This window comes from Ooceraea biroi, chromosome 1 (assembly GCF_003672135.1).
Source record: "Ooceraea biroi isolate clonal line C1 chromosome 1, Obir_v5.4, whole genome shotgun sequence".
In the NCBI taxonomy this organism is placed as follows: Eukaryota; Metazoa; Arthropoda; class Insecta; order Hymenoptera; family Formicidae; genus Ooceraea; species Ooceraea biroi.
The window spans coordinates 9,171,359-9,188,376 of NC_039506.1; the positions used below are offsets into that span (position 1 = coordinate 9,171,359).

Genomic DNA, 17,018 nt, shown 5'->3' on the forward strand with positions numbered 1-17,018 from the left:
TATCGTACTCTGCATTTTTATACAATATATACAACAGGATCCAAGCAAATCGATTTAGTATAATAGTTTGGTCTTATTGTAACTTTGTCCAAACCTAAAATTTTAAACATTTACTTTTCAATTTAAGCGCATCTTAATTCTAAAATACGAACACCATCTTATTCATAATTTGAATAAACCGCTATATTTTATCAACATTATCAACCACAGTGAGAGAAGAGATTTATGTTACCGACACAGTAATATACAGTTCATAATTTCACGAGGCGCCACGCTGCCGCTTTCGACGTGCCGCCGCAGTCGCGTCACTTCGCGCAAGCGGATCAGTCCTATTTGTGATCCGTGTTCGGGGCATCGTGTGAAATCGTGGAAGCCCGTGATACGCGGCAAATGGCCGTCGATGGCCGCCGTGGTATCGTTTCCGTGCGAGTTGTTGCGCGTACGACGACGGACGGCTGGTCGTGGATCCGCGTGAACGCGTCACACGACGTGCGTGCGTCGTGTCGTGTCGCTCGGCCTCGTCGTCGCAACGCCAGGAACGTCGCGGTGGTCCGCGTCGGGGTCGGGAGCAGCGCCGGAACGTGATGTGAGCGTCGCCGCGGCGGTTTAACCGCGGCCGCCTACACGCGCCGTAGCGATCTCGCGGGCAGGCGCGCGCGCGCGAACGGCAAACGAGCGGGCGAGCGAAGGAGAGCGCGCGCGCGGGCGATGAACAACGACGCCGCGGACGGATCGGATCGTGGCACGGCGGTGATGAAATCTGTGTCCGAGGGCGAGCTGGGCGTGGAGGAAGAGGTTAAACACGCGGAGCCGCGCGGCGCCGCCACGCGACTCAAGCGCACCTTTACACTGCCGAGGAACCCGTTTCAAAGCGCCAGCAGCAGGATGTCGCGGCGACGTCCGAAGCAACAGCAGCATCAGCAACAGCAGGCTCACGGCGACTCCAACAAGGACGCCAGCGCGCCCAGTGCCAAGGAGAACAACGCCAGGAACAACGCGCGGCACGCGGAAGGTATGCAGCAGCTGCAGCGACAGAACGTGACGGGGAGGCTACATGGCGGCCAAGGCGGCCCGCCGCAGAGCGGCCGCGAGATCCAGCCGGAGTGCCAGCAGCAGCAGCAGGAGCGGCCGTCCGGGAAGAAGGTGTTCCGCCGGCCCTCGTGGCGGAAGTTCATCAACAAGATGGTGCGTCACATGTCGAGCGTGGGCGCGCAGGGCCACAAGGCCGCGTCACATCACCGGCGCGCCGCCGGTGTCGACGACCACCATCACCTCGGCTCGAGCGCGGGCGACATCAGGGTGCCGCAGCCGCCGCCGCCGTCCTCGCGTCCCGCCCACATACCGCCCGACCGGGTACCGGGTGTGATCGGTCTACGCAATCATGGCAACACGTGCTTCATGAACGCCGTGCTGCAGTGCCTCTCGCACACCGACATCCTCGCCGAGTACTTCGTGCTGGACCAGTACAAGGTGGACCTGTCGCGCCGCAACAAGCTCAACTCGAAGAAGTACGGCACCCGGGGCGAGATCACCGAGCAGCTCGCCCTGCTCCTCAAGGCGATCTGGAGCTGCCAGTACGACCCGGAGATGAGCACCGCCTTCAAGAGCGTCGTCGACAAGTACGGCAGCCAGTACCGCGGCAATCTGCAGCACGACGCGCAGGAGTTTCTCCTCTGGCTGCTCGACAAGGTGCACGAGGACCTTAATCAGGCGACCAAGAAGAAGTACAAGATCATAAAGGTAAGAACCACAGCGCGGGGATCATAATTCGCGGGACGAAAGACTCCAGTTCGCGGAGGTTAGAATCTCCTGCATGACAGGTAGCTTCTGTCTCACTGCGGGGGATAATCGCGCCATTTCTCGTCATTCGGTATTCGGTATTTGTATGTAGAGGATGTTATTAATAGAGATTGTATGCATGTAAATTTGTGCAGATGTGATTTATGTGATTTACGTAATTTATGTCTCCGAAACGATGTACTGAGAGATTTTTCGCATGACAGTTCCTGGGGCAACTTTTAAGTTAGCTTAAATGTCAGTTCAGTTTTCACGGTAGAAGTAATAATTTAAATGAAGAATTTTTACGAATCCATAATGCATCTTTTTACTGTTATTTCTAGTTTCTGCGAAAATACGGTAGTTTTCCACTTGACTCTCTACCTCGAGTTGCATTTTGAGTTTTATTAATAATGTCTTGGACTTCAGTCCAAGAACTATCTGTGAATCGCCATTGTTGTTCTTTTTTTTTACTTGGTACGGGAAGATATTGCTCTTCTCTATTTTTAGACACCACCAGTCGCGTCGTCGGGCATATTTTTAGTAATACTGACGCGAAAGGTCGTGCGAAAACGAAAACGACGATGTAACACGTGCGCAGTGGCTATTCACGTAAAAATGCTCGACGCGTCTTGACCTCAAACAGAAATGATGCCATGGCATTTTCACGGCGAGAATATAACGAGTAGAGAACTGTCCATTTAAAAAAAAAGTATCGATACTTGATTTATTCAAATATTCATAGCACAATATTGGTGCACGATGAACACCGCGAAAGAAGCATTATACAGCTTTTTTGATTGTCATGGAAATTAATCCGAAGTGATAATCAAAAGCTAATTGATAATCAAAAGCTAATTATACTGTAATTATGTTGATCGATAAATGAATGTCGTTGACCGAAGAAATGTAACTGCAAAGTGTATCGATGCTTCTTTCTAGCATTAGAATAACGGTAACCAGCAACGAAAGATTCAACGAACAAACGAATCATCATAAAACGCACGTAATAGCCGTTTAAAATACTGCCGTAAAAATACGGCGGACATAGCAGTGAGCAATTAAACACATTCCTCGGTCGTTGTTCATGTGCTGTGTATAGTCGTTTAATCGTTGAGTCGGGTCTCACGACGAAAGAAACTTTCTCTTTGGATCGTCGTGGCCAGGCGACGTGGAGAGACGCTCATCGAAAGCTCGCTGCAGTCTTTCTTTCTCCCGAATCGCATGCAATACTTAAGCATATTTGTGCACGTATGCGGAAGATGAGAAAGAAGCATTCCTGCAGCCCGTTTCTCTTGAAATTTCGCGCAATGCAAGCAGAGACTCCATCTTCATATGAATTAAGTTCATCGGCAAAAGCAAGACGACTGCAACGTTCGATTTATGTAAAACTTATCCAAGAGAACCGGGAAGTGCGAGAGAAACCTTCTTTTTACCTACCAGGATAGGTTTTTGTATTAACTGCATTCTTGGACGTTGACGATTTCTCGCGTGCGTGACAACTCGTGGAAAGCCGCGAGCACGCGAGACGGACGCGCACACGGTGTTCTTTTTCGACTCGCCTTGCTCAGCACCTTCACCGTGAATGGACGGGCCAGGAATAACCGTGGCCTATCTGAAGCTAAACAGATGCGCGTGTCTCGCGGCCCGGAAATGTGATAATGTCGATAGACATAGTTAATGGTATCTTAAACATAGAGATTACCGCTAAGCGAAGCTGTCAATTTTATCTAAATTAAGAGCAAATATTACGATAATCGGTGGCCGACTTCTAGTGTTCATTCCGGCTTCTTTCCATTGGCATCTGCCTTACTACCGGTATCTGTCCCAAATTGTTTCACAGATTACGTCTTGTACGGCTCGACAAGATGCTATCTTTCTCCTTGGCTCTTCTGCTAATAGATTCAGAATATGGTATTAGGAGAAAAATAATAGAAAAACCAGAATGTTATCTCGAAAGGTCAAATTTGTAAAAGAAAAAGGAAGTCGTAAGCAAAATACGAATTTCAACAAATAATCTGGAGTAAGAAAATATTATGTAATAGATATAAGTTATCTCAATGATTAAAATTCATATGAGAAGTTAGATATACATATATTTTAATCTGTTAGGTATTACAAGGTGTGTGTGAAGCTGGCGTATCATTTCGCGGAAAATCATTAATTATTGAGAGTTCTGGCTCCCTTTTTAATAGTTCTAGAGTTCCTGATAGGTTAAACACATAGTTCTGACCATTAAGGCCCAAACACACAAAATTCCGTAAGACGTAACGTAAGGATTCGACAAATCGCGTTGCTCGATTGGTCGAATCCTTACGTTACGTCTTACGGAATTTTGTGTGTTTGGGCCTTTAAAGCGAAAAAATCGCATAGTGCAAAGTGAGACGTCAACTTCACACAGCGTCTCACTTTGTCCTGCGACAGTTTCCGCCGTAATTCCGGCTAGATTTTAAAAGATCTACAGTTCTACATGAGTTCTAGCGAAAACAATTTTGTTTTCCTTTTTATAATTATTAAAGCTAAAAAATGTTTAAGAGAATGACGACTGGTTAATCTCAGAGAGTTCTGTGCTTTATGAAATATTTCTCGTGTAGTTCTGAACGTATTTAAGCGTATTCCAAAGAGTTCTGAATGCAAACATTAACAATTATTTAATAAAACATTTTTATCGTCCGAGAAAGACGTATCTACGGAGATATATGTGAGACGCTGGTCGATTTTCGAGAGTTCTGCTTATTCTAAAACAGTTCTCGTATAGTTCCGGACATGTACAATGCCTTTCCAAAGAGTTCTGATAGGAACAAAGATTAGAAAATTTTTGAAAAAATTATTTCGCCCAAAGAGTGGACGTTTTCGACTTTACCAGTGAGACGCTGGTTGATTTTCGAGAGTTCTGCTTATTCTAAAACAGTTCTCGTATAGTTCCGGACATGTGCAATGCCTTTCCAAAGAGTTCTGACAGGAACAATGATTAGAAAATGTTTTAAAAAATTATTTCGCCCAAAGAGTGGACGTTTTCGACTTTACCAGTGAGACGCTGGTTGATTTTCGAGAGTTCTGCTTATTCTAAAACAGTTCTCGTATAGTTCCGGACATGTGCAATGCCTTTCCAAAGAGTTCTGATAGGAACAATGATTAGAAAATGTTTTAAAAAATTATTTCACCCGAAGAGTGGACGTTTTCGACTTTACCAGTGAGACGCTGGCCGAAATGTCGGAGTTCTGGCTTTCCTAAAATACTTTTCGTATAGTTCCGCACGTACTTATGATTTTCCTACAGAGTGCTATGCGCCAGCGACATTGTACAATTTAAAAAAAAATTAAAACTGCTCGAAAAGTGCATTTTAAAACAGAAAAGGGTGCTATGCACCAGCGACATTGCACAATTTAAAAAAAAATTAAAACTGCTCGAAAAGTGAACTTTCAGACAGAAAATGTAAGAGCTGGTCGAACTGTCGGAGTTCTGGCTTTCCTAAAATATTTTTCGTATAGTTCCGAAGGTACTTATGAATTTCCTAAAGAGTTCTATGCACCTCTCATACATAGCACTCTGTAGAAAAATCATAAGTACGTGCGGAACTATACGAAAAGTATTTTAGGAAAGCCAGAACTCCGACATTTCGGCCAGCGTCTCACTGGTAAAGTCGAAAACGTCCACTCTTCGGGTGAAATAATTTTTTAAAACATTTTCTAATCATTGTTCCTGTCAGAACTCTTTGGAAAGGCATTGCACATGTCCGGAACTATACGAGAACTGTTTTAGAATAAGCAGAACTCTCGAAAATCAACCAGCGTCTCACTGGTAAAGTCGAAAACGTCCACTCTTTGGCGAAATAATTTTTTAAAACATTTTCTAATCATTGTTCCTGTCAGAACTCTTTGGAAAGGCATTGCACATGTCCGGAACTATACGAGAACTGTTTTAGAATAAGCAGAACTCTCTAAAATCAACCAGCGTCTCACTGGTAAAGTCGAAAACGTCCACTCTTTGGGCGAAATAATTTTTTAAAACATTTTCTAATCATTGTTCCTGTCAGAACTCTTTGGAAAGGCATTGCACATGTCCGGAACTATACGAGAACTGTTTTAGAATAAGCAGAACTCTCGAAAATCAACCAGCGTCTCACTGGTAAAGTCGAAAACGTCCACTCTTTGGGCGAAATAATTTTTTCAAAAATTTTCTAATCTTTGTTCCTATCAGAACTCTTTGGAAAGGCATTGTACATGTCCGGAACTATACGAGAACTGTTTTAGAATAAGCAGAACTCTCGAAAATCGACCAGCGTCTCACATATATCTCCGTAGATACGTCTTTCTCGGACGATAAAAATGTTTTATTAAATAATTGTTAATGTTTGCATTCAGAACTCTTTGGAATACGCTTAAATACGTTCAGAACTACACGAGAAATATTTCATAAAGCACAGAACTCTCTGAGATTAACCAGTCGTCATTCTCTTAAACATTTTTTAGCTTTAATAATTATAAAAAGGAAAACAAAATTGTTTTCGCTAGAACTCATGTAGAACTGTAGATCTTTTAAAATCTAGCCGGAATTACGGCGGAAACTGTCGCAGGACAAAGTGAGACGCTGTGTGAAGTTGACGTCTCACTTTGCACTATGCGATTTTTTCGCTTTAAAGGCCCAAACACACAAAATTCCGTAAGACGTAACGTAAGGATTCGACCAATCGAGCAACGCGATTTGTCGAATCCTTACGTTACGTCTTACGGAATTTTGTGTGTTTGGGCCTTAATGGTCCGAACTATGTGTTTAACCTATCAGGAACTCTAGAACTATTAAAAAGGGAGCCAGAACTCTCAATAATTAATGATTTTCCGCGAAATGATACGCCAGCTTCACACACACTATTACAAGTTATCTTCCCGAAACTTTGATGCATAAGATACAATCTGCCGATCGAACATGCGAATTAATCTATCTAAGGCCGGTATTCATAGTCGGGTCTTATATTTAAGACCATCTTAAGTTCATCTGCAGATACATGTATAGATCATTTCACTGGCTATGGAATATCTGAAGACAGTCGTACATTTAAGACAGTCTTAAATATAAGATCCGACTATGAATACCGGTCTAAGACTTTGCTCGATTTTTTATTTACTGCTTTGCGAAACGAACTAATCGGCAGACGGTCACTGCTCGCGACATCGAGGCCTTAACCCAAATTTGTTTCGCGTTCAGAATTACGTGCCACGCTTTTCAACGTCGAGAGCCGAAGGTGCGCCGCGCGAGAGTGAAATATTAAGGGAAAAAAGCAGAACAGAGTGTGGCCTAAAAATGTATGTCACACGAAAGATTCTTTTTTTTTAGCTACTAATTAATTCCTGATGGATTATTACAGTCTGTCAAATGATAAATTTGATTTTAATGAAATTGAAATTTTAATGAAATTTGATTTTTGATGAAAAATATTGAAAAATAAATGTAATACGTTTGAATAAGGAATTTAACAACCGCTAAGAAAGTTTGAAATGCTGATAATGCCTTTAAAACGTGTTATGAAACCATTTAGATTACACGTGACGATTATCAATCATTGATTTAATACGTCACGAAGTCGTGTGGATGCCATGATTATTGCGCAATTGTTATTACTTATATCATTGAAAAATATTGGCGATCGTATCGCGGTGTTACATGATTTCTTGCATTATCACGTTCGACGTAACCGTGCAAGTGATTAAACGACAAACAGATAGGTTTTATGCAAAATTTTAGTCAATGTGCACGAAACGAGAAGAAAACTGAAATATCATGTATTTAATTGTCTGATTAAAGCTATTGTCGTTTGCTTATCGTTCTTATATTCAAAATCTAAAAATAATGATGTAAATGTTCGCTAAGTAATGCATAAACACACAAATACATTTTTAATGTGCTCGGTGCTTCATTTTTGTACGATTATTCATCTTTCTTATCTTATCGTTTGCTTTCCGATTGCGTCCGAGTTGTTTAAGCTAGCAAGATAAGGCAGCGTTTCTCGGCCGAAGAACCCGATAATTCGATTTGAGTATCAATAAAGCTCGACTTCTTGTCGCGCTGGTTAGAGATGCTATTTTTAAAATCAGTTACGAAAAAAAACGTCTCATTCTCTTTTTGCGACACCGATTTTGCATATTCTGACGCAAAATCGACGCGGCCAAGAAATACTCGATTTTTTGTTACTAATTAATCTTACTTTGTTATTAACATTGTAAATTAAGTTTTTTGGAAGACGATAAAAATGCCGATAGCAGAGATTGATAGTGAACCGAATGACGAAACGAATTATCGGTGTCTGCAATAACAGACCACCATAATGTATATTTAAAACTTAAACTACTTTAATTAAATTGAGAATCTCGAGCGAGTACAATTTCTTTGTTACATGCATATGATATCACATTCTTGGAAAAGTGGATTACACATTTTACACATTGCAAGCTACTAACCGTTATCTTACTACTTGTAGAAATGAACGTAACGATGTATATGGATCATCCATCGTTGTGTCTAAAACTTTGGAAAAACTGCGATATATGGACTAATATTAGGCCGGCGCATCATTTTTATCATGCTGTTTTTGCGAAACACGAGGAGAGAGAGAGATATAAACGCATACACGAGCTTTTATCTCCACGGTTTCGAGCCAGAAGAGTACACCTTGCATATTTCATATTGAGCGGCTCTCGGGCAAACCGCGTACATGCGACATACATTCGACGTGTACGAATCGTCATCATCGAGAGACGCGAGAGCCGTCGCCAGCGTAAAGTCGAGCACGAGGAAACCGGGAATCGAACGGTTAGACCGGGAGCACCAGACCACCAGTACCGTAACGAGGACCGGCCTTGAACGGGGCCATGGAGATCCAGTTATCAGTTTGCATTACCGAGTGCTTTTGCAAATTATGTCGCACATATGTGGGCTAACTACTGTCATCCGGCCGGCGCCAACGTTGCACGCGCGCGTCTCGCACAGTATGAATTGTGCATTTCGCACTTCACTCGACAACCTGGCCGTTTCTGATAAGTGTGCTCCTACAATCGCAGCGTATCTGGAGCGTACTCGGAGCGGTCGCAAGAATTATTTGCGTGCGCCCACTCCGTCTCTTTCAAAATAATTTTGCGCGATGGAGGTGATATACATACACACACGCGTGAACTCGCGTGATCAGAAATCGAGAGAAATTATTAGCAATTTCGTAATAGCGGTTATGAACATATTGCAACATTTGTTTACGTTCGAAGTTTCTTCGAAGTAAAGCATTCCACTTTTCTTTCTGTAAATAAGAGTCTTGTCGATAGTATCGAATACAAAGAAGCACCTGCTATCTCTGAAAGCGAATGCTTTGTCGAAGGTATACAGCCGACTCAATCGGTGACTCGACCTTCTTCGAATACAAGATACGCGTTGATGTGTAATTGTTTTATAATACATAAAATTGTGATTACATAATGCACATTGCATCGTCGTGTGATACTTGCATACATTGCCTAGTCAAATTATTTTTATCGGCACAAACGTCTTGAAACAAATGTTTCATCAATCGATAATAGACAATAATACATGCAGAAAATAGAAGGTGCATTGGCTTTATGCTCTCTACTTGAAAAAAATACTCTTTCGTACGGAAAGCATTCACTTTTATTTTTATTCGCATGAGTCATGTGTGAACCGACAAAAACTGACAGGCGAAGCTCATGACACGCGACTCGGCGATTCTTTTCATCCTCTGCGAGCATGAAGCGGCTAAAACATGCAATTAACTTCGTGAGCGAGAGAGTATGCTTCTCAGCTATTATGGTGAAATTCGACCGTGAAGTTAAAACATAACGTTCAGATATCGAGGTCTTTGTGTAAGAAGCGTCGGATTTTGAAAGTTTCAGCTTCGTGGATCGCTTATACAAAGTAAACATTTTTATATCTGATAATCGAGTTTCGCGTATAACGCAAAGTGTAAAGTATACAAATTCATCATAATATGGTGGTTATTTCGTAACGATTAAACAAATTTTTATAAAAAACTGCATTACAATAATTATCAATGTAAATCATATGTCACGTTTCGCGTGCAACATAATATCTATATTTATTTAATTTTATAATTAGGGATATAATTAGAAATTATATTGTTATATGTAATGATTTATAATATTTGAAAGAAGAAACTCATATTACCAATTTTGCAAATATAAAGTGTACATAATTTCTCAGTAAAATATAAAATTAATGAAATTATCATATATACAATAGAATGAAATAAAATTATATAAATGAGGTAAAATACAATTTTAATATTTAATTAAATTTATTGAAAAGCACCTCATTGTGAAAACCTAATTGTGATTAAAAGGTGTTTTTAAATCACTTTGATCCACAGTTGATCCATTACCGATATCCTTTTAAAGAGATCAACGGCAGGTCGAATATTTAAGTAAGATTATCAGCACAAATACATACGTAAGAATATATACATGTAATCTCAGTTACGTCAAGTGCACGCGCACCGAAGTGACATTGATCAATTGTCAGCTCTACGCGAGTCGTACGCATCGGAAATTACTTCCGGCAAGCGGATCGCTGATACATCCTGCATGATGACTCTAGCGATTATCTCCTTCTGTGGTTTTTCATCGCGTGTTACAAATTACACCCGTTGGAAAACGAGCGGATCCAAATGGATATCGTGTGGCAAGTTACACGTAAAGCCACATATCAGTCCCCGGTGTTCTGTTAGCGATAGTCACCGGCACTTTTCATTATTGAAAATGACTCTAAAGATTTACACGAACTAAATATTTAAACTGCAATTTCAATAATTCTGTACTGATGTACATGCAATACGATAATTACATCGTTAAGTATCGTATAACTGTAATTATTTTATATTACATAATTAATTATGTGAATGTAAGATATAAAATTTCTATGTCATGTAAAAGAAAATGGCAAAAAATAATATTGCATAGTAATTCTGTTATAAATGTAACAATTCTGTTATAAATATAATAATTAACTTGTTATATATTTTATCGTGCAATGTTGTAATATCTCAATTTTATCTTGTTTTATTTTCTGCTAAAGGTATTTAATTTCATAGTTAGTTTATTATTGAAATTATGCTGTAAATGCAAAATTGATAATATGGATTTTCTTTCATGAATTATTGTATCTTATTTATGAAAATGAATGTATATAATATGTAAATGGCCGGCTCATAGCGGCTGCTATAACTTCCGTAACATATCATTTTCAACGAGTTACAGTAATTGCCTGCGATAAAGTTTTGCTATGTGTAAATGTGCGACATATCGCTACTTCATGCATTCGCGTTTTTTGTAGTTTTCTGTGAAACCGCATCTGCGACCGTCGCGACTTACTCGAAGGCTATGAAAATGCAACCTCGATACTTATGATCCTATTAAGAGGAGGCTTATACGCGCCGTCATTCTTTACCGTACCGAAACTAGGCGAAGTAGTACGTGAAAAAGTTGTGCGGCACTTCACGAGAATGATAAACTAGTTCTAAACTATTTCTTCTTCTTTCCTTTTAAAGTTCTTGTAGCTACAGACTTTTTTTTTCTCCTATGATAATACTTTTGATGAAAAAGTATATTGTCAATTTAGAGATTCAGTCATGTATTATACTCTTAGAATATCTGAAATAAGTATCTATGTGTAAGAGCGAATACTAATTAATAATAAATTATCAAAGGCGATAACGTAAATTTCGATTACAAATTACAGCTTAGATGATAATTTTTATATATTTTGTAGCGCATTGTAAATTGTAAAATTGCATTTGCCGGATCTTAGAAGGAAAATCTAAACTGAGTTTTAGTAAGATTAGCTTCCTCGTTAGAAACTTTATTCTCGACAATATATGAATCCATTTTAAAATGCATTCTTAGATTTTAGATCATGTATCGCTCGACGAATCGTGCACTGGATCCTAACGTTAGGTCGTTAAACAAAACGGCCCATGTTAATGAGAGCATAGATTTTAGCGTAACGGCGACAATTATGACGGAGCTACGTAGAGTTCGTTAGCGCGTTCAACTGTCTTCTCTAACGTACACGGCACTTTCCTTTTGCAGCGAGGAAAATGAAGAAGAACAGCCGTAGGCGGTGCGTACCGACGCGGAAAAAGAAGTTGTCAGGCGGTGATGGCGTGGGTCTATTAATAGATTACAGACGCGTTATGGATGATCGTCGCGTTTGAGTTATAACTGAGTTTCTTGCATTAACGCCAAACCACACACAGCCAGGAAGAGATGCAATCGCCGCAAATCTGCGGGATTAACGTCCGCGAGAAGCATCGTCGCGCATGTATGGCTTCGTGTCGGCGATGAATAGCTTCACCTCGAACTTGCACACATTCCGTTAAATTACGTAAACCGCATTCTTTAGCATTCTGTTAAAAAGCCTCAAGTCGACGCGAAAGTTCTGTCACGTTTGTCATGTACAAAGTTCGAAGTAGAATTTCTTTGTCTTGTCTCAAAGTGATTTATGATGTTCGTTACGGACGCCTCTTTTAATTCAACTTCATTTTGCTTGCAGAACTCGTTTGGCAGACCCGATGACATTGTCGCCGCCGAGACTTTGGCAAACCACGTGCGTTGCAACAACTCCTTCGTGCATGCCGTGTTCCAAGCGCAATTCCGATCTAGTTTGACCTGTCCGAGATGTCACCGGCAGTCGAACACCTTCGATCCTTTCCTGTGTGTGTCGGTGCCAGTGCCGCAGAATCATCGTCAGATGAATCTCTATGTGAACGTTCTCTACACATCGCAGCAACCGCGACAGGTCAAGATCGGCGTGAGCGTGAATCAAGCGGCCAATGTGAGGGAACTCCGGGAGATCCTGGCTAGTGATACCGGCGTGGATGAAAATCACATGTTGTTAACCGAGATCCACGACGAAGGCTTTCACAGGTCGGTTAATTGTCATGAAAAATCTACTAAAGATGATACAAGTGCAAAGAATCCCATTTTTTTAAATAAATCAAAGCAAAATGAAATTAAATCCATTAAGAAATCTTTATTAAAATTTGCAAGTAAGTATTATAATTATGTACATAAGAATTAACAGAGAAAATAGTTGAGAGAATAGTTTAGAAAAGTTTACTTGTATGTTATAAAAAGATAATGATATATAAAATATTCTTGTTTATATATTTAATTTTGCATAGTATTTTCTCCATCTCATTTTTCATCTAATGCTTTGTCATTGTAGCTTGACATGTAGAGATTATATAATAGAATAAAGTTTAATGATAGAACGAAGAGAATAAAAATCTCTCTATTTCTTCGCAGAACCTTCTCCGACTGTCAACCTCTGTCCGTGATCACGGAGAACGATCCACTTTATTGCATCGAACTGCCACAGCTGAAAGAGCCTACGGAGCAGGCGTACATTCTGTTAGTATGGATTAACGTTCTCGTGAAGGGGGATCTGAGACAACGCTTCGGGAGCCCGTACACGATGCAGGTGTCACGTGAAACATCGTACGAGGATCTGCAAAAGCTTCTGCTCAAGGAGATGCACAGCACGCTAGTGGACGATGTTCTGACGACCAGCCAGAGTCCGGGGCTTTTCAATATCCGCGTGGCGGATCCGGCGGCGACGCCGATCCAAGACGAGCACCCCTGCATCGATCCTTGCGTGGAGCATCCGCTTTACACGGAGCAGATCGAGCAAGCGTTAGCTCTGTGTGCGGACGATTCCGGGCCGCAGCACGTGAAGTTGATCCTCGAGTGGGATGAGGCGACCAAGCGCGACATTATACAGGACGATAGCGATCAGATCGAGGAGCACGCGAGCGTGAAGCAGCTGAAGACCAATTCCGAGCTGGGCGGTGCAGTCACCCTGGAGGAATGCTTTGATCTTTATACGCGGGCGGAGATCCTCGGCGCAGAGGACGCGTGGCACTGCCCCTACTGCAACAAGAAGCAAGAAGTTGTGAAGAAGTTGGGCCTGTGGTCGTTGCCTGATATATTAGTCATACACTTGAAGAGATTTCGTCAGCAGTCCAAGCAGCGTTCAACGTCCAAGCTGACAATGCTAGTGGACTTTCCCCTGTACGGCTTTGACATGACACCGCATCTCGTCCATAACGGCGTGCAAGCGACGCATAACAACGTCACCAGCCTGGGCGGACTAGGCTGGTCGCCGTGGAAGAAACCGCGACCGCGGCAACACAATATTCCCAAGTACGACGAGAACGTGTACGATCTGTACGCTATATGCAATCATCACGGTCAGGACCTTCAGGGCGGGCATTACACGGCGTTCTGCCGGAATCCGTACGACACGCAATGGTACTGCTTCGACGACACGCGCGTGGAGGCGGTGAACAACACGAATCTGATCACGAACTCGGCGTACATGCTGTTCTACCAGCGCAGAGGCCTGTCCAACAACTCTACGGGGAACTCGTCCGCGGCGTCGACGAGCTCGGCCGGCTCCGGCTTGGATCACTGGGTATCGAAGATGCCGCCGTTTTACTTCAACAACAAGAGTGCCAGCGACGTAACGAACAACAAGCAGAGCAAGTCGCAGGAGATACTCTGTCAGGAGAAGATCGTCGAGGAGAAAAACTTGACCAACTTTAACCGAGGTTGCGGTAATTACGCGACTCTGCAGCCGAAGAAGAGGAACGCGGCGACGGAGACCGATATCGGGCAGATCGATCACTATTCCGACGACGAAGCACCCTGCAGAAGAGAATGGGTACGCGATACGTCTCTTTCTAATTTTAAAAGAGCTAAATACATAAGCTAAATATAATTTTAAATATATTTTTTTATAATAAATATAAGGCAAATAAATTTTTTGTTGTAATTAAAATTAAAAAGAAAGCAATTCGATTGAGTACTCTTCATTACATTGTTTATTTCGCCTATCTGATTGCAGGCCTCTCCAAAACCAGTACGAAAAACTTCGTCTATTACGTTGACGCCACATATAGCGCCAGCAATAATCCAGAACGCTAGCAGTGATCCAAATACAACAGTGATACACGAATCGACGTTGTAACACACGATATAAGCCAGACTGCGACGTCTGGCTCGAGCGATGCTCAATGTACAGTGCCTGGTGTGCCGTGATGTTTGACCAACATCGAATAGCGGAATAAAGAGGACAATTCTGCTAAAATCCGTAAATCCGTTATTTTTCGATCACCCGACGAGAACGAGATACCCAAGGACACGACAAGAGATGCTCGTTCCTCCTCTACCTACGAATTTATAGATGTTTTTTCATATGGAAGTGATGGTGGACTTCAACAATGTGCTCTTCTTCGCGCATGCTATTCCGAAAAAAAAAAAATGTAACAAATCTATAAGTGCAGGCGACTTTGTGAAGACGATAGAGAGATACGAGGCATTAGTGATTTTTCTAATTGTAATAATGTATTTGTATACAGCGCTCGCGTGAATTGTATTATATGATAGCTGCTAAGATAGCTTTTTAAAGACAAATCTTATACTCAGTATGAAAGGCAAAGGAAAGAATCGCAAGTAATCTTAAGGGAGAAAAAAGGAAGACCTCTAGTGTTTATATAAAATTAGATCTTAGATGCGATAGGCAACTAAAAAGTTCTACATATGTCCAGAGAGAGGGAGGAGTAGAGTAATTCCCAAAATGCGATTTCGTGCGCGATTCTAACGCGATTCTCTATAATATCGTTATGCTAACGAGCGTCACTCGCCGCCGCGTTGTGTCACGATGAAAGTATACGACAATAACGAAAAAAAAAAAAGAATTTGTACCTTACAGATCCCCTCTGCTGCGTTCACCACACGCCCGCGTTTCTCCGCTCGATCGATCGATCGTTTCTGGACATACCGTGTAGCTATGACTATTGACTGTCGCTTCGAATCTATGCTTAATTGTAATATTTATATTCTACTTGTATCATATATCCACTAGTGGCCTTATCGAAGTAATACCGACACACACGCGTCATTATATCAAGCACACTAATCATAACTGTCGCTTGGTACATTTTACTTTAGGCATCGAGATTGTTTTACACAAGAGCCACCGAGCCTATACGAGATATATCAGTTTTGCTATTCTTCTTTTTTGATTCGCTTGCTTAGAAGACACACACAACCGCAAATAAGTTGCAAATTGTAAGTCGCAATTCTCATTCGAGTTCTTCCAACGACTGCGTGGGCACGGTACTCACCGCTAATTTGACACGGTAGAATCACGGCAATCGTTTTCAGAAGACAGAGTGGCTTCTTACAACCCGCGGTTGGTTTTTCATAGAGATTAAAGATACCTGATGATTTCCCAGTTCGAAAGATCATTCCAATCGGACGTTGAGTAGAGTGCGAACGAGAGCGAGAGAGAAAGAGAGAGTGTGTGTAAAAGCGAGAATTTATGAATATATATGTGTATACACACGTACGACTATATAGTGAGCGGAAGATATTTAAATTATTTTGTTGATTAACATTTATTACTAGTCACACGTCATGCCGCGGATTCAGGGGTGGGAAGCGCACGTAACGATGATTCAGAGCGACAAACAAAAAAAACGAATGCGTTAAAACCCCTGGTTAAAAATGAGTTTCGAAGCTGCGCTAATCGACTGAGGAATATACGCATTATTAATATTATTACTCCTTATCCTTTCGTTGAAATAAATAGAGGATATACATGTATGAGTGAAATCGGATCATTCCATTTTGTGCACGTTGCGTAATGTAACTTTGTCGTTCTTGATCCACGACTGTCGTGCCGCCCGTCGTAAGCGTCGCATTTTGTTACACGTTTATAAAGGAGAAAAAAACGAAAAAAAAAAAAAATAGAAAGATACATCTTGCGGTTTATTGCACAGATGATATATGCGTATCTCATCTTTTTGAATCTTTATCTTTTTAGAATCAGCATTAACTTATGCAAAGTTCTCTACTTGTTGATCAAATAAAACGGGACTTAAGTATGAGACGCTGCGACTCTGAGATATATATTACCGGCATGATCATGCGGAATCGTGAGTAACTTGACGAGAAATTGAGAATAAACACGATGAGACAAATGTGCGAAATGCTTTCCTTTCTATTACTTTTAGCAAAATAGAAAGTTTTACATCTATATAATTTCTATTACTTTTAGTAAAATAGAAAATTTTACATCCATATAACATTGTGAAAATATTTCCGAATCGTGGAAAGATAAAGCATCTGTCTAATTGCTAAAAACGTTTATCATTAATATAA

At 41.3% G+C, this 17,018-nt stretch overlaps 1 protein-coding gene across 1 annotated transcript; it reads left to right on the forward strand.

The window, feature by feature from the left end:
* Window positions 1–4: 4 nt before the first annotated feature.
* On the forward strand, window positions 5–17,000 carry LOC105279976 (ubiquitin carboxyl-terminal hydrolase 31). The gene is made up of 4 exons (XM_011340114.3): window positions 5–1,740; window positions 12,343–12,716; window positions 13,098–14,514; window positions 14,698–17,000. Exons 1-4 carry the CDS (start codon window positions 709–711, stop codon window positions 14,818–14,820), a joined length of 2,946 nt encoding a protein of 981 aa, XP_011338416.1. The 5' UTR covers window positions 5–708; the 3' UTR covers window positions 14,821–17,000.
* Window positions 17,001–17,018: the final 18 nt, after the last annotated feature.

Bases quoted from the DNA above. Each gene is read 5' to 3' on its own strand.
- LOC105279976 (XM_011340114.3), top strand. From the start codon at position 709: ATGAACAACGACGCCGCGGACGGATCGGATCGTGGCACGGCGGTGATG. The intron at 1,741-12,342 runs GTAAGAACCACA...TTTTGCTTGCAG, and splicing joins AGAAGTACAAGATCATAAAG to AACTCGTTTGGCAGACCCGA. The intron at 14,515-14,697 runs GTACGCGATACG...ATCTGATTGCAG, and splicing joins CACCCTGCAGAAGAGAATGG to GCCTCTCCAAAACCAGTACG.